Source organism: Neopelma chrysocephalum, unplaced genomic scaffold (genome assembly GCF_003984885.1).
Source record: "Neopelma chrysocephalum unplaced genomic scaffold, ASM398488v2 Primary Assembly neopelma1_125, whole genome shotgun sequence".
Classification (NCBI taxonomy): Eukaryota; Metazoa; Chordata; class Aves; order Passeriformes; family Pipridae; genus Neopelma; species Neopelma chrysocephalum.
Genome location: NW_020897787.1, coordinates 1,624,473 through 1,645,310, shown reverse-complemented (window position 1 = coordinate 1,645,310; position 20,838 = coordinate 1,624,473). Strand labels below are relative to the sequence as shown.

General features: G+C 48.4%; 1 protein-coding gene across 6 annotated transcripts in view; it reads right to left on the bottom strand.

Annotated features, from left to right (window-relative positions):
• Nucleotides 1–161: 161 nt before the first annotated feature.
• The window catches only part of HSF4 (heat shock transcription factor 4), a 26,934-nt gene continuing 6,257 nt past the window's right edge, over nt 162–20,838 (bottom strand). For 2 of the 6 annotated variants that reach the window (XM_027698333.1, XM_027698339.1), the window contains 12 exons: nt 17,800–17,908; nt 16,637–16,764; nt 15,669–15,793; nt 13,376–13,451; nt 11,914–11,978; nt 10,450–10,549; nt 9,567–9,691; nt 7,548–7,769; nt 6,227–6,332; nt 4,893–4,958; nt 3,241–3,328; nt 162–2,795 (listed from right to left, as the gene is read on the bottom strand). In XM_027698333.1, the coding sequence (XP_027554134.1) occupies nt 2,599–2,795; nt 3,241–3,328; nt 4,893–4,958; nt 6,227–6,332; nt 7,548–7,769; nt 9,567–9,691; nt 10,450–10,549; nt 11,914–11,978; nt 13,376–13,451; nt 15,669–15,793; nt 16,637–16,764; nt 17,800–17,908 (1,407 nt within the window). In that variant the 3' untranslated portion in view covers nt 162–2,598. Of the gene's footprint in view, nt 2,796–3,240; nt 3,348–4,892; nt 4,959–6,226; nt 6,333–7,547; nt 7,770–9,566; nt 9,692–10,449; nt 10,550–11,913; nt 11,979–13,375; nt 13,452–15,668; nt 15,794–16,636; nt 16,765–17,799; nt 17,909–18,178; nt 18,200–19,426; nt 20,751–20,838 lie in introns of those variants that run through there. The other 4 variants (XM_027698334.1, XM_027698338.1, XM_027698337.1 and 1 more) reach the window with 4 other exon arrangements.

Sequence of the window (20,838 nt, the reverse complement as noted above, 5' to 3'; positions counted from 1 at the left end):
CACATTTTACACAAGAGGTGTCTCCAGCTCCTGTGTGTTCACAGTGACCACAACCCACCAGCAGGGCCTGTGTGAGCTCACAGGTAAATCCCTAAATCTTACAGGAGAGTTGCATTTGGGAAGGAGAAAAGGAGTGAGAGAAATGCCAAAGCAGGACTAAATGAGAAAAAGGAAACATGTTTAATTAGTGTTTTCTGTAAAACTTTACAAATGTACAGCATAGTGCAAAACGCAGTCTCAGCACGTCACCTTCAATAAAATTAACAATGTAAAAAGCCGAGGAACACGAGCTTGGCTCTTCACAGGAGTGGCTCCCAAGTTCTCTCCCTGTCAAGCTCCAATCCCATGTTTATAGTAGAGCAAAAAGCCTAAAGAAAACCTCAAGGACCCTCCCGAGGGGCTGCTCCCCACGAGCACAGGCTGCCCCTGCACGGAGCTGCTGCAGCCCGGGACGGTGTCGGGCCCCGGCCGAGCTGAGCCCGCCCTGCACAGGCAGCTCCCCAAGGTGGGTCATTGCTCAGCCCCCACCAGGAGGGCACTGAAGCCAACAACACCCAACCTCAAACGTGCAACAGGCTTCGGAAAACGGCTTCAGGAGCTCGAAGTTAAGCATGTGCTTAAACACCTCGTTGGATCAATACATTCAGTGTTAACATTTCAGCAGCCCAGAGTGTGGAAGTTCAGAGAGGGACGTGAATCCTGAACATGCTGTTGGGTGTCAGCAGACACCAGACAGTCCTCAATTATCTGTGAGGAAAGAATTAAACAGAGTGCAACTCAACGACTTTCCATCGCTGGAAATGGCAAAAGAGTGGCAAATGGGCTGATCTAGGTGAACTTTCTGAGCACAAATCCCTTGAAAAGGAAAACCTTTTCCAGGGTACACTCAAGCACATCATCTAAATACCAGGCCAATGGGGGCTGCCAGAATTTTCCCTTAGTCCTGAACACAAAAACAGTGGCTGGGATTAATTCAGAAGCTCTCCCACCCTGCTCCTGCACAGACTGCACCACCAAGGCAGTGACAGAGCTCCCAGCACACAGGAGCCAGCTGGGGGAAAATGTGCTCAAAAGTGAACTTTTCTGAACTAACACATCTGTTCACATAATGATAAATGGATGGAGGAAAGGGCTGTGACAGGAAGGTCCATTTAAAACATGCTCATCTTATTGTGATTTTGAGCCTGCACTCATCTGATTGATTGACTGCATTTTGGTGGGGATGCTGCTTGACCAAGATGTTCAGAAATCTGGTTTATAACCAAGAATTGTCATGGCAATGAAAGGGGGCAGAGCATTTCTTCAAATGATACTGGCACAGCTTACACCTCCCTGTCTAAGCCCTTAGGAGGCCTGAGTTAATTGAATTTCCTGGGTCTGTTCTACTGCATTTGAGTAGCTTTCCTAAGGAAAAGCGACTCAGGTAGAGGATACTGAGATAAATAATACGTTCTCATTAGAACTACAGCATAAAAAACAAAGCTCTGCTTTGTTGAGAAACTCAGTCGTCAGAAACCACATGGAAGGGGAAGATCAGTTCAGCCTTTGAGGCTGGTCTCAGATGCACAAAGGACAGAAGAAAAGTTTGTGGGACATGGTGGACTAACCCTTCTGCTTCTCTCCTACACTGAGCAGCTGAGAGTCCTTCTAAAAGGGGATCCAATCGATTGAACTGTTTAATCAGATTTTATACATCAATAAACCAACAGGCACATCTTCAGAGGAAATAGAACAGGTCAAAGCCAAGGGAAAAAAAACCATTGGACTGGACATGGAATACTTAGCCAGCACCAAAACCCAGAGTGTGCTCCCTCAGTCCCCTCTGCACATGAAAAATTGCGTGTGCAGAAGAGTCTATCCCTTTTTTATGTTTTTAATATGGAGTTCCCTGCCTTTATCTAAGAGAAAAGAAATTTGGGGCAAAACAAATCCCAAACAACAAATGCTCTCAACTCAGCGTGGGATGTTCTGTGGCCTGTGATGGTCTGTGGCTCCCCTGAGAGCCACAGTCCTGGGGGGTCACTCACAAAATGATCTTCTGCACACCCTGAGAGATCTGGTTCCTACTCACCTTGGGAGGACAAGGGAGAGGCACAGGTGCATCCCATCAAACCCAGAAAATGGATAAAAAAATATTTGTAGAGCATTAGATTATTTTCCTATTTCAAGAACAGCATGGAGAAGGGTCAGGCATCTTAGCTAATCTGTGCTGCCCCTGTAAAATCCCACAGTTTGCCGTGGCAGACACTAGTCAGGATCACTATTTTATGAAGTCCCAGATGGACTTTCAAGCTACTTTTCACTTCAATTTTGGTAGAAGTTTTGGAATTTCTAATAGCATTTTCAAGAAAAAAAAATCCTGCCAAGATCTCACTCCCCCTAGGAGCAAGCACCAGAAACAGTATTTTGTTTTAAAAAACACTGAAAACCAGGTGCAGGGAGAGCAATGCAACAGCTACCAACCATTTCCATCTACTCCAAAGAAAGGGCACAAAAAGAAACTCTCTAGTGGGTTTCTGAGTCACTTTGGTTTCTTTACATTCAAACCTGTGGATGCTTGGATGGGTGGGAGGGAGATGGTGGTTCTTGGAAGCAAAATCACTGGCTGTTGTCTGTTGAAGAGCTCAGGTTTAAAGGGATGTCCCCCTGGACCCCCACAGAGGACAGGTAGGAGGCCATATTTTCAGGTGGGACATAAAGGGATGAACTCTCAGGCAAGGTGAGGAGGTCGTTCCCAAAGATGGACTGACGGTCGATGAGGAACTGCTGGGCACTTTCCAGGATCACATCTTTCCCTGGGAATGCAAACACACAGGAGAAAACTCAGCTTCTGCAGGGCAAGTTACTCAACTTTGTTATGTAGAACTGAAGAGTGACAAATCCCCATTGCAACAGTAGTGAGGAGCCTCATTCCAGGCAAAAATCACCTGGAAACACTTGAGTCAAACCTGGACTCACTCAAAAGCCCATTAAAATCCATGGGAATCTCTGCAGGTCACCAGGTGGGTTCTGCCTGGATGCTGAGATGCCTCCCAAGAAGTGAAAGAGGGATGACCAAATGGTTGGAGACCTCAGTTTACCCCTCACACTTTCCCCACTGTGCAGTAACTGGCTCAGCAGCTGCTGACTGGCAATCATGGAATAAAATAACACCCGTGGGCTGTGCCCTCCCCTGGCAAACAGTCACTGCTGACACTGTGAGCACCCCAGGGACATCCCTTCCCCAGCTGCTGCTCCTACCTGGGCAGGTGCTGTTAAACGGGGGGTTGAACACTTTTGGGGGCAGCTCAGTTGCATTCTTCTCCAGGTCCACTGTGAGTCGCTGCATCTTGATGCAAAAATATAAACTACAATGTACAATTATACAAAGACAGGGGAGCTCGTTAGAACGAGGCCACTGGGGAGCATCGGTGCTTCATCAAACCCCCCAGGGACAGCAGAGCCATCCTCCTGCCCTGCCTGTGCTCCCTGCACCTCCCAAACCCCCAAACCCAGGGCTCCAGGGCAGATTGCCTGCAGGGGAGGGTGCAGGGAGGTGCAATCCCCCCTGGAGCACTGGCTGACGTGGCTCATGTCACCCCAGGTGGCCAGGCTGGTGTCCCGTGGCTGTCCCTGCCCTGCTGCCAAACCCACCAAACCCCCCAGTCCTCTGCAGCCAGCACCAAACAGCAAAGGGATTCTCTTTCCATTTGCCTCTGGCTGTCCTTACATTAAAACCAGCTTTTACTTGCACAGTGCACATGGACCTGCTGCAGGTATTGCTTCCAGGCTTCTCTGTGCTCAGGACTTTGTGAAGGACAAGCAAATCTCAGGGCAGGCTGCAAACACCAGTTGCTGGGAAATTCAGTGGCTCCAGCACTGCACTATTGAATCCTGCAGCCTCCTTTCCTGGCCTCTTCTCTTATGCAATCCTTTCTAAAGGGGAAGAGCCCTTGCTTCCAAGAGTTGCTAATATTAACTATCTCTTCAGACAACTCTCCTTCCTAACTCAGGCAGTGGAATTACCTAGGAAATTCAGAATCATTACATCAAAACCTAAAAAGGATGTTGATACCACGGAGAAGGCTTAGAGACCTTTCACACTTCATTAGAGCAGATTACACTTGGCCTGTGCATCTGCAGAGATGGCAGAACCATCCAACTCTTCATCCAACTTGGCTGCCAGGGAGGGCTCTGAAAATTCCCCGCTATCATGCAGGAAGAAAAACTCAGCCATGAAACACACTCCCAACCTAAACACTTCTTTGAGTCTCTGGTTCCCTTCACTGTCTGTTAAATTACCACATGCACTTCAGAAATGTCTGTGTCAATGGCAGTGCCAAACAAATGCTGCCAAACGACTTCTCTTTGTTTCCTCATGTACAGGACTGCACGAACCTCTGTTCTAACTGCAGGTGGTTTTCCCTGCTCCTGAAATGTTCACCAACAGCTGCACTTTACAAAGGTGTATTTTATAAAGAGCTTTGGCACAAAGACACTTTAAGAATCTGTGGTATTAGTAGGATGTGACACTCACACCAAGAGAAAGTTTAGAGCAGCCAGTTGCAATTAAAGACTCCGGGACACCAACACTCAGTCAGAGTTTGTCTCTAACCAAAGTCTGGCTGAGTGGGAAAAACAGGTCAGGAGTAAAATCCAGCACTGTCAGCCTGCCCTCAGGAGATGTGGACGTGCTGTGCTTTACCCCCCTCTCCCCTCTGGCTATAAAATAACTCCTCCAGTTATGCACAAGCTCTGCTTTGCAGTTCCATTATTATCTAACCTGGTCTGTGGAAGGTGTCCCTGCCATGGCAGGGGGTTGGAAGAGATGAACATTCAGGTCCCTCCCAACCCAGGCCCTTCTGTGCCTCTGGGATCATTATTGTCATATCTCAGAAATACTCATCTCTTACCGGGGACAGACTGGCCTCCATCTCAGTCATATTCCACTCACTCAGGGATAAATTGGGATTGAAGACCTGTTGGGAGACAGACACAGTCAGGGCTCTGCAGGGTGGGATGGTTGCTGGAGGGTTGTAGCCCTGCACCAAGGGAAGCTCCAGGCAAAGGCTCCTGTGTGCTGGGCTAAGGGGCACCTGTGAGACCCCCAGGCCCTGCTGCTGCCACTGCAGGGACAGCACAGACACGGGGGTGTCACAGACCAGGGCAGCTCTTTGTGGCACTGCACAGGCAACTCCAAGCCCTTTGTCACTGCTCCAGGACACCCCCAGAGTCAGGTGGGCTTTAAAAGCATCCCAAAACTCGGCAGCAGAGGGCAGGTTCCTGTTGCAGTGAGTCTGAGCAGTCTGGGAAAAGGAGTTGTTGATCTGGGGCACAGTTCCATGATTCATTCTCACTCTCGTGACGTTGGTTGCACCGAGAGAGATGTGTGTGGGTAACAGGAAAATGAGAAACATTTCCTAATGAGAAACAAGAAACAGGAACCAACAGAGCCAGTGATAGAGCAGGCCATTAGAAATGCTCTCTGTAAAGTCAAAATCAATCACAGACACTTGGGAAATGACTTGAAGAGAATAAGATTGATTTTTAAATGATTTTTCATTCCTGTTTATCCATGAAAGCTTAATCTGAAGCACCTCCTCAAGGGAGCATATCTTTGACATACAGATTCTTTCCTTATGGACAGAGTTATTAGATTATTGGCAAAAACCTTTCATATACTAACTATATGTAGAACAGAGAAATAAACAAACCTTCCTATTTCTGCATGTATAGCCAAGAAAAAGCCACCATCCATTTCTAAGGAGAGGTGACCTGAGAACTGAGACAGACAAATGCCCCAGCAGAGAGAGAATTTGACATTGGCTACACTTCCCTGAACGTGGGAAAAGGGGGAAAGGGGAAGGTAGTAAAAGCTAAACACTATCTAGGAGTATCTAAGATGCAGAAAATAAACTAACCCACACAAAGTAATTACCAAACTAGTTAGAGAGTCATATTAAACCTATTTTACATACATTTGTCAGGGCTTATGTTGATTTCTTTACCAAATGCACTGTGTTTTGTGCTCCGAGAAGTTCAAACGTGTTTGTTTTCAGCGTGAAAAGAAAAAAGCATCATTTAAATCTGAGATCTTGCTAGTTCTTGTGGGCAGGTCAAAACAGGGCTGTGACTCCACAGGCAGCACGTGGCAGACAAAATGCACCCAGGAAGGAGCAGCAGGGTCTGATTCACAGCCCAAGGGAAGCCCTGTGTGGCACAGCCCCAGCCCAGCAGCAGCACTCACATCCAGCAGGCTGGCAGGCTCCAGGCCATACTGTTGGCTCCTCAGCAGCAGCTGCAGCCCCTCCAGGCTCCAGTCAGTGCCCTCCAATGGGTCTGAGATATCTGTTCTGAGAAAACACAGCGGGACATGTTGCCACAAAGGACATTTGCATAGATAGGTACAGAAAGCAGGGCTGAGCAGCCTCCCAACAGGGTGTTCATGTTTGAATCTCATCCTGAAAACCAAGAGCCCACTGCCAGTCTGGGTTTATGCCACGTAACTTGGTTTAATCCCCGAAGTACAACTCAGCAGAGCACACAGGGGACTGGGCTGATGGTAAAACAAGTGAGGCTCCCCCTCTCCTGGGTGACACGTGGTTTGGGGATGGACAGTCTGTAAGCACCTCCTCAGGACTGGGAAAATTCAGCCTTTCCTTAGAGGAAATCCTTTTAGAGGCACTTGAAACCAGAACAGGCTGCATTGCCATCCTTGCTGGTCCAAGAATTACTGTTAACTGATGCTTTTTAAAGGAGTGACTTTTAGCTGCAGGCATTCAGCCTGCAGGCTGCATTTACTGGAAATACTCAGCTAAAGGAGCAACAGTGGGGCCCTGCTGGGTTTAATCCCCCCAAAAGCTATAAAAAATGTCTCTTAAACTCAGGTCTTTAAAAAAGGATTATTTTGCTTCTAATAAAACGTTTTGAAGTATCCAGTGGATTCAGAAGGAGGATTTTGATTCTCTGTAAGGACCTAAAGGAAAATGGAAGCTTTTCTGATAACCCTAATGAGTGTTTTGGGTTCCCCACCATTCCTCCCCAGTCCTCCTTACAGTGCTGCAGCTGCCATCAGGAATGACCTGCAGTTCCACATCACCCACCAAGCTGCACCACGCTCTCCATCTGCTGCTGAGGTCTCCTGAGCCCTCAGCCTTGACTTGAGAGCTGTTGGGGTTTCAGGCTCAGCCCACAGCTGAGCAGAGGCTCACCCAGCCTGGCCTGTGGCTGAGCCCAGGGGCACTGTGCTGATGCCCCTTGCAGATGTGCAGCACAGGTGCTGCTCTGGGCTCCAGCTTTCACCTGGGCCTTGGGCAAACCCCCCTCTTCCTGCTCCCACGGCTCTGCTGCTCATCCTCTGACAGCTCTGCTGGGCCCTTCAGGCACCCACCCACAGACCCCCCAGCTCTCTGAGCTGTCCCTTGTGCTTCCAGGCTCCTCTAGCAGGTGCCACAGGTACCAGGCTGCACTTGGCAACTTGGAGTCACCCTCCTTCCCTCCCCTCCTCCCTCCTTCCCCACCCTGCCAGTGGGAACAGGCAGGGCCACAGCCGTCCCTCCTCGCCTCACCTGTCCAGCAGAGCCCTTCTGCCCCTCCTCTCGGGTGGCTGGGAGGTCCCTGGGGCTGCAGCACAGCCCCCCTTGCCCTCCAGGACAGACTGGACCATGGCCACGGGCAGCACGGGGGGCTCGGGGCAGGCGCGGCAGCCGGGCAGGGGCACGTCGGGCTCGGCCGTGCCCTTCACACCAGGGCTCACGGGCTCCTCCTTGATCAGCATCAGGCACTTCTCCCTGCACAGAGACAGGGCTCAGCACCACACACACGGCTGCCCTGCACGGGCTCCTGCTGCTGGGCAGGGCAGTGGCACAAGGGCTCGCTCCCTCTTCCCCTCAGACTGCCCCAGGAGAGCTCTCCACTCCCCCCACCAGCAAAAGGAACCAGCAGCCCTGTTTTCTTCTCAGCAAGCTCCAGAAATGTGCTCAGCTGAAATATCTTCAGTCACTTCACTGGCCACAGTTATAATGAATTTGCCCCATTCAATTGTTCTGCAAATATGGGAAATGCACTTCCGTGGGTTGATCCCTCCTCAGGTGAGTGTCAGGTTAAAGGGTCACTGGGCTAGAGAGGTTCTCCTGAAAAAGAAAAGTCTCCACCCTAGAGATAGGAATGGGGTCAGTAAGACCTTCCCATGCAGGAGTCAGGTTTTGACAGACAAGCACTCTAGACACAGTGACACAGGTCAGGATCTCGTGGCCCTCCAGGGCCTGGAACAGAAGCTACCATGATCTGACAGATCTGGAGTTTTGCCTTCTTCCAGAGGGAGAGGCAGTCCATGTTATCCCCACATGGACATGTAACAATGAAGTTTTTATCAGCAGCATTTTGGAGGTACAGATCTGCTCTACATTACTGACAGGAGGTTGCACAGCTCCCTGTGAACCTGCAGAGCTGAAGCCAAAATGACAAAGGCACGAAGATCAACAGGCACAGGGCATGGGAAGCCATTCTGACAAACTCTGATCACCCAGCACTCACAGACTTGCCTTGCTGAGGCACCACCATGTCACACACACAGGATGGTGTGTGACCCTGCAGAGCCTTCCTCAGCAGCCCTTCCTCATCATCAGCTCCCACCAGCAGCTCATGTGGGTTTAGCAAGTGCCACACCTGAACTGCTGAGGGCCAGGGCTGACTCAGATCCCCACCTCGTGCAGGCACAGCACAGAGCAGAAGCCACCAGATGGCACTCAGTAATTAGTAGAAATAAGCAACTTAACTTGAAGGTTATATTGAAGTTTTTCTGCTTTAGAAATGGCTTCCAGGGTTGGTTGTTTTTTGTTGTTTTTTTTTTAATCTGAGGCTCTTTGCATGCTCCTAGCTAATTTTATGGCTATGGTTTCAATTACAGGCAGATTTACAGGCAATTTCTAGAGTATAACTGCCTTGCCTCTACGCCTCAGAAACTGTTTCCATGATTCATCTGTCTACTTACTTTCCACTGACATAGCTGTAGCTATTCTGCTACTAGCCCTGAATACACTGCATGTCTGTGGCAGGAAGAGATAAGCATTAAAATACCTCTGCATTCAGTTCTTAAGTTACTGGGGCCTTTTCACAGAAAAGTTGTCAAAAATCGGAAGTTGTTGTGATGCAACCTTTCTGTTCTCATTAGCAGAAAGATGTACAATTTGATTGTTTCTTCTCTGCCAAAGCCAAAAGGAAATATTATTTCTCTCTCTCTACAAACCCAACAAGTGTTAGTATCTAGTTAGTTGATTAAGTCTGAGACAGCCCTTGTCTTGAGGACAAAATATAAAGAAACATAGAATATTTCTCAAAGAGTGGAAGCTCTCAGCATGAAACTCAGGACTTTGTTTTGAAAGTTGTGCTGTTATTACCCCTCTCTAATTCTGAAAATCTGACCCACTTTGCAAACTGGAAAAAGTATTTCATCCCACCATCTCTATAGAGATTTGTGTATCAGACAGAAACTTTGGTAGAATTACAGCCATGAAAAACTCTTGTGAAGAGTTGCATAAGTGTGTCCAGACCTGACTCTCCCCATTTTTAATCACAAACATGTTTACCTGTCATTTTCAGGAGGGGGCTGCATATTTATTATGTTGGATGGTGATGCTTCAGTAACGTCAGATATGATGGGTCCTCCAGCAATTCCAGGGCTGTTCAAGCAAGAGGCAGGTTCTGCTGATGGCTAAAAGGAAAGCAAAAATCATACAGATTTATCCTTCTGAGCCCCAGAACAAGTCCAAGGCCCTATCTGACATTGTTGGGGTTATTCACTGGGACCTTGAGTCCGCCCTGTACAGAAACCAACCACGCTTTCACCAACTCTGCAGCATTTTAATTTCCTCTCACCTTTCCTCAACCACACAGAGGTACAGGTGTGAATAAGCAGTGGGACTGAAGTGTCAGCCACCAGGAGGTTTTACCATGTCTGACATTTAGCCTAGACTGCTCAGCTTCCTCTGCAGGGAAAGATCCAACCCAGCCCAACAGGGCAGTGTGGGTGTCTCATGCCAGCCCACACATTTTAACTGCAGGACACAAGTGTCTGTTTGCTCTGGTGGGTTAGGGGGATGGTGGGGATCCCTCAGCAGCTACAAAAATCTGGCTCTGGTCAGAAAGATCACAGTACCCACTTCCAGAACACGGTTCTCCCTCTTTTCCCCTGAGGTGAACCAGGCTGGGGTAACACCAGGGAGAGTTTGGTTACAGGGTCCACCTTTCCCCCTCCCAGCCCACGGCCTCCCACAGGAACACGGCAGCACAAGCACACGCAGGCATCCCTGACACTGGGGAGCTGAAGAAACTATAAATGTCACCCAGCTCTGCAAACCTCTTCTTCACTGCCAAACTCTTGCCAAATTACTTACTCCATAATCTCTGCTTCAAGCATTTCCCCTCCCTGGCCACAGCAACCCCACAGAGCTCAGGGGGATGCAAACCTACCGACTGTATGAAGTAGGGGTCGTGCAGGGGGTCTGCAGGCAAGTGCCGGCTGAACTTGGACACTGGGGGACTTGAGATCCCATTGTCAAGCATCAGAGGTCTGTGAAGAGAAACAGGCTTGTTTTCCAGCACATACTGACTGGCTCCTGGTTGTTCATACAAGGAATGTCTCTCAGCCAAGGGCTCTTTTCCCCTGGGCACTCTGTTTTTCCTCAGCTGAGGGTCTTTCTTGTCCGGTGTTACAGACAAGAAAGGGAAAAGTTTTGTGGGAGGTCACCATTAAAAAAGAACATTGCCATATAGAGAAGGGATGGTGCAGATTTTCTGGATCTTATTTGAAAGATGCCAGTAAAATAACAAATTCAATCCATACCTCCAGTTGCTAGTGGTTTCAAGCCCTAGGCTGGATCCTCAGCTTGTTTCACTGGAGGTAGTTCTGCTGACATGATTAGTGCAATACTGGGAATCTGGCTTACAACTTACAATCTTCTTACAACTCCCTCACACTCAGAGCCTCCCTGGCAAAACTGCATCTCCATACACAGCACTTCCTAAGACGAACCTGTGCCACCCACTAGGTAATTCATAAAGCAGAGGAAGACACAAAGCAGAGCACAGCCTGAACTCATTGCATATGGGCTTCCAAAAAGTGCCTGACTAGGCCTTTAGAGATGGTCATCAACAAGAAGCAACAGATCTGTGGGCTGGTCCTGTAGTGGGAATGTCTGTTTTCTTGACTGAAATCAAGAAAAAAATATGAAGGAGCCTCAAAATGGCACTGCTTTTCCATCATGAAACGTCCTGGGTGGCAGAGCTTGGTTTGGTGATACAGTCCCAAAGAAGCAGGGAACTGGGATATTTTGCTATACACCAACTATTGCCACTGCTGCAATGACCCTGTAAAACTGCCTAGAAAATTCCTTTTCTCCACAAGCACCAAAGGCATGGCTGCTTTCCTAGAAGGCATTAAGCCTCCTAATTCAAGCTCCTCTATTCACTTGCCTGGAAGAGCTTATCTAAACACACCCCTTGGCTAAAATTTTTCCCCACCCTCCTCTCTGTCGGTTCCATGCCACCAAACCTGTGTTGGACACACACCACATTCAGCGACTGTGGGTGAAACCAGAGGTGTCCATGGGCTGGCTGGGCCCAGCCCTGCTCCTACTGATGTCAAGTGGCAAAACTGGGACCTGTAGGACCAGCAGCGGGGTCCTGCCCTTTGGTCTCCCGCTAGTTAGCATTCCCAGCTCCCCTCACGCTCTGTGTTCCCCAGATAAAGGTCATGAGCTGACACGGTGCTTCTCTAAAGAGCAGTGAATGGGGCCTGTCAGCAGGTCTGACTCGGCAGTTCAGCCCTTTCAGTGCCCATCCCATGGAGCCCTGGTCCGGTGACCGCCTGCCTGGGCGAGCTGAGCTTGTGCTTTTAGTGAGGGGCACATTATGCACCCACACAAGGGTACTTACAGCTTCCTCTTTATCCCAGTGCTGCTGGGGCTGGATTGCAGCTGGCCAAACAGAAACTGAATCAGCTGTCAGGAGAGATCAAAATCCGGTGTTAATCAGCAGAGTGATTCAGCACTCCCTGCTCCCACGGCCGTTCTTGTCTCACACATCCCTCCCTCCCAGCAGCACCCCAAAGCTGGGAGCAGCCAGGAGATACAGGAGCCAAACTGCACGAGACACTGGAGCCTGAAACAGAAATAACCTGTCCAAGGACTCAAACAGCCTGCCTGGCTTTCAAGGGACCTGCTTTGTGCAAAGGCTGCTGGATCCATGTGCTCGGGGCTTTCTCTCACCACTTCTGTGCATGCAGAACTCCAGATGGTCCTATCACACCTGGGAATACGCCTGTGAAGTGCACATGCAAACATTCCTGGGCCTGAATTGGACTCTGTTAAAGTCTTCAGAGATGTTTATAAGAGGCACTGTAAAGTCTGACAAAGCTTTTGCACGTGAAAGAGGCAGCTCACGAGGGGAGACCCTGCATGGAGGTCTGAGCTCTTTGAGTTTTTCACTCCTGTGAAAACAGGACACTAAAAAGGATGCAGAATGGCTTTGTAGAGGAATCACTTAGCAACATATTCCCAGGTCAGCTTGAACTTAATGCTCTGCTTTGACCTCCAAACAAAGAGAGCATTATTATTATATATCACAGCTGGCTCTTACTCACTGCTCCATATAACAAAATAGAGCTGCATAAAAGCCTCTCTACAATGAGCTGCGTGGCTGGTCCAGCCTCAGAGCTGGAGGAAGGCTTTGATAGCCTCGTGCATTTCTGTCCAGTCCTATGACTCAGTGATGCCACGTGAGGGTCAGAACATGGCTCTGGGGCACTGGGAAATGTGACGTGCTCAGTCATGTCAGCACCATCCAGGAATCACTGGACAGGCCTCTTCTGTACTGGTCATGCTAGATTTTAAGGGAGGTGGCTCCACAATCTAAAAGGTTGTACAGTAATTCCTTGACTATACCTGTCACACCAGAAAATGTAATAGTCCCAGTGGGGGAATGGCTGGCCAACGTGCCACCTGCAGCTTCGTGCTGGCAGGAGGGGGGCTTCTGCCTTGCACAAAGGAAAGAGGAAAGATTTGGGAAGCTCAAAGGCATTGGTACAACCAGAACACAGCTAACATAGGGCAACTAGTGACAGCTGTGCTCTCTTGCTCAGGACTTCAACATACAAGGGGTTTCTAATACCACAGCAAGGACTGACAGGGAAATTAAAACCTTTTGCTCTAGGGCAGAGTCTATGCTTTGTTAATGACCACTTTCCACAGGACACATAAAAGCATAACACAACTTGAAAGAAAGGGAAAATAAAAACACTGCGATATCAGAGCGTGGAGATTATGGGACAGGAGAAAAGACTCAGAGGAGGACGTGGGGCAGGCAGGACAGGGGAGGTTGGAGTCTCTGTCACCACTACCTTGTTGATCACTTTCTGTTGCTGGGAGTGGTTCTGCCGGAGAGAAACAACCTCCCGCCAAAGGACTTCGTTTTGCCTGGAAAGGGAAACAGAAATTTTCCGTGAGCACAGAAACTTCCCAACAGCCCCTGACCCATCTGTGCAAAGTCTGCCTCACTCTGGGGCTCCTGCTGTGCTTGGCTCTTGTCAGGTGTCCCAAACAGGGTCACACAATTGCCTTCCTTGTTCTTCTTTGACCTCAAAAGAACTATAGACCAAAGCACGGAGGAAAAACAAATAAGGAAATGCCAACGTTTATAGGGGAAGGTAACAAAGAACATGTGCATTTAGATTTTGTGGAACATTTGGGCCAAACTCAGAATTTCAGCAAGGCCTGATTTGTGACTGTGAATGATTCAGATCACCAAGACTATCCTCCCACAAGAGCCAAGAAAGTCCAACCTCTCTAGGACTGCCCCACTGCTCCCAAAGACAACGAGATCCTATGGATAGAGAGACTCTGTGTATTCTACCTGCTGAAACCTCCTACACATGGAGCAACAAAGCAACTAAAGAGATGCTTCTGCCCCTCAGAGCCCTGAACCAGGAGGACTGTAATGATTTGATCAGTGGGAGTGACAGATTTAACCCAGCACAGGCCTGTGCTCACATTGCACAGAGAAAATTTGTGTTCTGTCTGCAAATGAAGCAGCACAGAGAGGAGCTCACAGGCCTCCTTTAACAGCCAGCCCCAGTAAGTGGGATGGGGAGATGCAGAATTTATTTACTGTGCTGCCTCCAAATCTGGATGCCAGCCAAGTCCATGCTGCAAAGGGTTTTGCCAGTCAATTTATCTCCAGAGTATATGGATGTACCAAAACTGCCAGGCCAGCAAAACCCATCGTCCAGGTGAAACCATAAATCCTTTTGCTTTTTAGTCTTCCCAGTGTGGATGCTGGAACTGGGAAGATAAGGTCCAGGGCTAGAAAGAGCACAGCAGAGCAGCTTGTACAGGCAGAACCCCTGCAGTGAACTTTCTGTGCTGGCACTGACAGGATTTCCAGCAAAGCAGCGTTCCTCAGTCTGACAGCTCGTCCTGGAGTTATGTCCTAATGCTTCTTCACCAGTGTAAATTCCTTAACATGCTTTCAGCCTGGGATTTCTCCTCTCTCATAGTTTATAAAAATTGTATTCTTCTCATCATTTGAATGCAATTTTGCCTTTTGCCAGATGGAGGGAGGGAGCAAGCAAATCAGAAGGGAGAATAAATTAAAATCGAGGCCAAATAAATGATGCTGGAATTCCTTAAAAACCAAAACAAATTCAAGCCTACAAACTCATTGCCACTGTACCTGGATTTCACAGTGCCATCTCATGCATGTGCTAAGTATGGGAGTCATTAAAAATGATGTAGGATAAAGATATTTATCCATTGCACGTAAGGTGCTGGGCTGGAATGAAGTTTCCCAGGATGGCAGTGTCATCTGGTGCAGTGTGAATATCAGCTCTCATTATAAGGGAAAGGTTTTGGGTCTTTGTGATTATTCAAGTGCTTTTTAAACAAAGATCTCTGCAAAGATTAAAATTCTGAAGGCAAATAAAAACCTCTCCAAATACATGATTTATAAAACTTTATCCATTTACTAAGCTTCTGGTGACCATGTCTGACTCAGAAGATCCCAGAGTCTCAGACAGCAGGAGGTCTGGGAGCCACATGCAGGAAGCATTGCATCTGCTTGGTTTGCTCTTACACAACAATTCTGGCCGTGTCAGAAGACACAGTCTTCAGAGATGAGTCCACAGACTAAACACTACAGCAGTTCTTGTATTATATATTATAAGGTACTATATTTTTTAGGTCAGTAAAGCAGATAAATGTTGGAGGTGGAGGATGGCAGAGAGTTATATTTTTATTTTTTTAATAGCTGGAATGGACTCCACCATATCTCTGCCAAGGACTCTTCTACATGTGAGAGAGTTACATCTTTGCCATCCTTTCTATCTCGAGGAAAGAGTTATCTGAGTTAAGTCCCCAGGTTATACACATATTTCCTACACGACCTCCTGGGTGCCCTCCTCATCTGTAAAGGGAAAACGTAAAGACAGAGAGGCTGAGCATTAACTCATATTTTGTAGATCAGATGTGCACAGAAGTTCTACATGTTGCTGTGTGAACAGATCTAGTCCCTGAGATCAGTCCCTGGCTCTCCAGGAGGGAGGTGTGTGAGGCTCCTCCTTTCAACCATTCCCCACAATCCACAACTCCAGAGAAGCAAATGCCCGTAAGGAGCAGCCTGAGGAGGATTCAACTCACTGCTTCATGTCCTGCACTTGACACTCCATGTTCTCCTGCTGACTCCTCAGTATCTGTACCTCGTATAGCAACCTGCTCAGGTCCTCCTGCCGCATCTTGGTCTCCTCACTTTTCACTACTGACACCTGAGGAGAAAAAGGGGGATTTTACTGGTGCAAGAAGGGCCGTGGACAGAGAGAGCCCTGTGGTGGCTCAGGGGCAGGACTGTCACCAGCTGGGCTCCACTGGGCTTAAATACAAGGAGTCTGAACTGTCCTTATAGTGCTACTGCAAGGGCCACAAGGATAGAACAGAGCAAAGTGCAGGACAAATCTATTCATACAGAACATCTGCTGGCAGAAGAACATTCCCTGCCAGAGTGGGGACCTATTTCAAATCAGCCTGGTGGGAAAACAAAAGTATTTTGAGGACCAGGGAGGAACTGAACTAGACTGTTTGATTTAATCTTTCTATTCTACAGAGATACCCAATCCAGCCTCGTGTTTTACAGGGATGAGTCTGAGGTAATGCTTCAAACTGACATATTACACTAAAAGGCTTTTGCTGAAGTCTCTTTCCTGAAGTTCCTGTGCTAATTCAATAAGAGAACAGCCCTTTTGGAACATTTATAACAGGTTAAAAGACAGAAAACAGAGGGCAGGAGTAGGTTCTCTCTTCTGTAAGAAAAGGAGATGGCTGTTGGGGTCCATGAAGGAGTTATGCTGTATTTCTCTAGGAAAGTGGGTAACAATTAAAAGGCAGAGGGGTGGGAAGCAAGCCTGGCCCTGCAGCACTATGTGAAGGTCTTGTGATACTGAGCAACAGAGCAAAAAAACACAGACAAAACTCTGCTGAAAGGCAAGCCCTGCACACCAAGAACCCCTGCCCCAGCTGCACATGTACGTGGAGAGGGCAGGAACAAGAGCACGGGGTGCTGCTGAGTCACACTGAGCAGGAGCACATTCCCCCTGCCCACCCAGAGCCCTCACCTTCCTCTTGATGTGCTCCAGGAGGTGCTCGTGGCCCTGCAGGAAGCAGAGGTGCTGGAACTCGGTGTCGTCCCGCTCGGGCTTGACGAGCCCCCCCTGCTCGATGTTCACCACCTTCCTGAAGCCATCTGCACGGACAGGACAGGCTGAAGGGCCTCCAGGGCCTGGCACTCCCTCTGCCTCCCACACCCAGCACTTCTGAGGACATCTCTGCTCACTCTCCACACTTTTTGAGCTCCTGGTGCTCAGGGCACAGTCGTGCCCCTCGCCACAGCTCAGCACGTTTTGGGGCCATATCCACAAGAACCCCAAATGAGGGAGAGCCCTGTGCATCCCACTGCTGACAGCCACCCCTGCTGGCAGCCCATGCCACAAAAGCCTTGCCACCATGGGCACCTTGGTCAACCAGGAGCCAAAATGCCAGCTTTTAGGGAATTTCCAGTTCAATTTGCAAGCCAAAGGGATTCAGGGGAAGGTTTTTCAAAGGCACAGCCCATCATCAGGTGCCACTTTAGGAAAAAACAGTCACATGCACATTTGGAAATCTGCTTTGAGTATTTCTCTGAAATCCTGGAAAGGTTTCTAAACTGTATTTAAGGACCGGCCTAAAACTTACAATAATGCTACTGCACAGTGAAATAGCAAAGTTAAAACTCGACTGAGGAACTTCGTAAATTAATCACTGAAAAAATTCTAAGAACTACCAGAAAATAGCTGTGTGTAATACAATCATGGTGTAGAAGTGGCTGAAAACTACACCTAAAACTCCTTTAAGGGGTGGAAATGTCTGATCAGCAAGGTCAGGTGTGCAGGGAGAAAGTACTGCCCACTATTAGTTCAGGGATACAGCTGGTGAAATGGAAAAGCTCTGGGTGCATGACCCTCAAAAGCAGCAGTTCCTGGGGGAGGTGTCACAGTATCAGGCTGCTGGAAAAGCTCCACATAGAATAAAGTGAAAAATAAATAATAATAGGTCATCAAACTGATGCAAGAGAAGCAGAACACCTGATGGCTGAAAGTTCTTAGCTCGGATCTTAAAATGTAATCTAACAGAGATTTCATGCTGGAATTCGAGGTCAATGAGACCTCAGCTTTCCCTCCACAGCTCTCTCCCGTGCCTCCTGCCCCACCCACAGCCCCTGTGGCTCCCCTGTGGCACTCACACATGTTCAGCTGCCGCACAAAGCTGGCCATGTTGTTGTGCTTGAAGTACTTGGGCAGCACCTCCTTGGCAAAGCGTCCCTGGTCGAACACGTGGAAGCTGGTGCCATTCTGCAGAGGAGACAAGGACAGAGGCCAAGTCAGAGCAGCAGCCCTGACCACCAGAGGGGCCCAGGAGGAGTCCTGCAGCAGGGCAGTCATGCTCTCTGAGTCGTCACCTGGAAGCTAAGAAGAGTGACAACAGCCCTCGGTGACAGAGGAGCTCCTTTCAGGTCTGGTACAGAACTGCTCAGTCCTCTGCAGCTGCAGGTTTGGTCTTTGCCCACCAAGCTTTGCCAGTGCTAAGCTGTGAGATGTGGATGTGAGAAAGAAACCACTGACTTGTGTCCAAATAGCTGGGAGTCTGTGATCATCCCCCCTTGTGTGGACCTCACAGAAAGACTCTGGAATCTTAAGAAGGCCCTGGAAAGTAGGAATTGCCATTATAACTCCTCGATCTGCTTGTTCAGCTCTAACTCTGACCCGTCTGCTGCAGAGCACGGCAGTCTCAGTGGGAGCACTGCTTGGAGACATGGCACAAGAAACACAGCCAGGCAAGAAACAAATCGTCCCTGGAGACACCACGCGAATCCAGAAGCTCTGTGCACCTTTTCTTGATTATTTTTAAAAGGACACAGCCACAAGGGCAACCCACAAAAAGTTGACAGTCATGCTTTGCCATCCAAACTAGCAACATGCATGTTAACCAGACACAGGATCCGCTTCTGGGGCTGCATGGCAAAGATCCGTGACTGCAAACCAAGGCAAACTGCCTGGGATTGCTGTCAGACACACTGCAGGCCATGTGCTTTCCCTGCCTGGCCTTCTACCTGCTGCCAGCTCTGTCAGTGCAAAGACATCAGCAGATATGAGGGACCTCCCAGCTCAGCTGAGTTTTGAGGGACAGCTACCTAAAGACACCAAGGTCTGCACAACGTTGGCAGGGAGGAGTCTGAGCCCAGCACCCCAGAGCCATCCTCCTGCTGAGTTCTGTGTTAGTACCAGCAGTCAGTGGTGTGTCAGCTGGGGGGGATCTCTCACAGAGGGCTGGGCTGTGACAGAGGACAGTGCTGAACAAGAGCCCTCAGGCTCTGTGTGCAGTAAGAGGATACCTGTGGTGTGTGGGTCCCACCATACCCCCACCACAGGGTCTGTAGCTGCATAGGTGAACTCAGGGCAGCCTGGAAACTTCTAAACAGGGAGTCAAGGCCAAGAGAAAGCTCAGTGGCTGAAGAAGGGCTGGTGAGTGCCTGCAGCCTGCCCATGGCCACCAGGAAACAGCCAGCTGGCAAACCCTGCTGCCCAACCAGCTGCGCCTCCATTGCCATCCCCAAATGGTGCCAGTTCCCCCTGTGCCAGCTCTGACAATTAACACCCACACACAACACTTTGGGTCAGCTGCACTTCTTGGTCCTTGTTCCCTGCTGCAAACACCATGACTGTGCCTCAGCAGTGCCATTGGACCATTTGGAGTGTCCTTCCTGTCATTCCTTACCCCAGGCAGCAGGACCAAAGGTTGATTAGGGATACAGCTGTGCATCCCAGCTGGACCCACTGATGGAAAATGAGGAGCACAAGGGTTTTCAGTACCTCAGCATCTCATCATGGCCTCTCTTGAGAGGTCATTCCTGTGAATTCAGGGCCACAGTGTTCTCAGAAGCTGGCACATCCAAAAAGGTTCCTACAGCACAAGAGACTTCAGAGTTACTGTGTGTTCACAATGAACTGAGCATGTGCCACCTTGTTCCCACACAGCAGCTGGGCCTTGTCTGTCTTACACAAGCTGGGAGAACCTTTGAAAGTCTTCTCTGCCCAGAGCAGAACTGACTCTGCAGCATGACAATCGTGGCAGATGCTTCTCTTAACTGCTTTTGACAGTCTCACCACAACAGACACCCGGTGCTCTAACCAGACAAGTGCTACTCCAGGAATTTGCCAGGAGTTCTTCCTAAATCCATCTTCCATTTAAAGAGTTAATTGAATTACTTCTTTTCCTATCTACCACAGACACAGAGAGCAGACTTTTCCTTTCCACCTAACAGCCTTTAGTGTGTATATAAACCATTACTACATTTCCTCTCCATCTCTTCTTCACGCTAAGAAACAGTTCACAGGTCCTTATAAGTCCTATTTTCTACAAGTTCTGATTACATCCAGAAATCTTAGGCATGCACACAATCTCTCAGCTCCAACATCACTGAGGTATAGAAGATGAGGGATATGGGAAACATGGGAACCTGAAACAATGGGAAATTTAAACCTCTAAGAGCCTTACCAAAACCTCCAAGAGTGAAGTTGTAGCCTATGCTAGATTGCAGCAAAGCAGGGTATGGTGGTGGTCAGTCAAAAATAACAATGTTCGAAGTGTAACAGAGAGGGGATTATTTGTACAGGTTAGAAAATCATTCCTAGTTTGAAAATCCTTATTTAAAACGCACAGTACCAAAACTTGGTGGTTCTCAGAGGTATGACCATGTAATACCAGCATCAAAGCACAGACAACAATGCAGCTCAAATCCTATCTCAAGTTTTGAGTGAAAAGTCTACTGGACACAACATAGGACAGAAAGGCTGCTTTAGACCTTTTTTTACCCCTCCCCTTTACATCTGATTTTGTTATAGGTTCTTCACATTGGAGAACAAGTTTATGCACACAGCTTATCTGATAACTCCATACTGAAAACAAACCATGTTATTTGCAGCAAGTCTCAGCCAGGTCAAAAGCACAATGTGGTGATATCAAAGTGCTGTCTGAAGGCAACAAATAAATCATTTTAATTCTGTGATTGCACTCAGTATAGTAGTGCCTCAGTGACATATAAGAAGCCAAAGCAAAGCAATCTATCCCTATGAAGCTGTACAGACAATATATACACACGTCACCACAATCACACAGACTCATTGAAAGCTCAAGTAATGCACTTACAAAATGAGTGATTTTGGGTGCCAGTCTGAGAGCTGTTTAAGCTCTAGGTTTGAGTCTGAGATCTGAATACTATTTA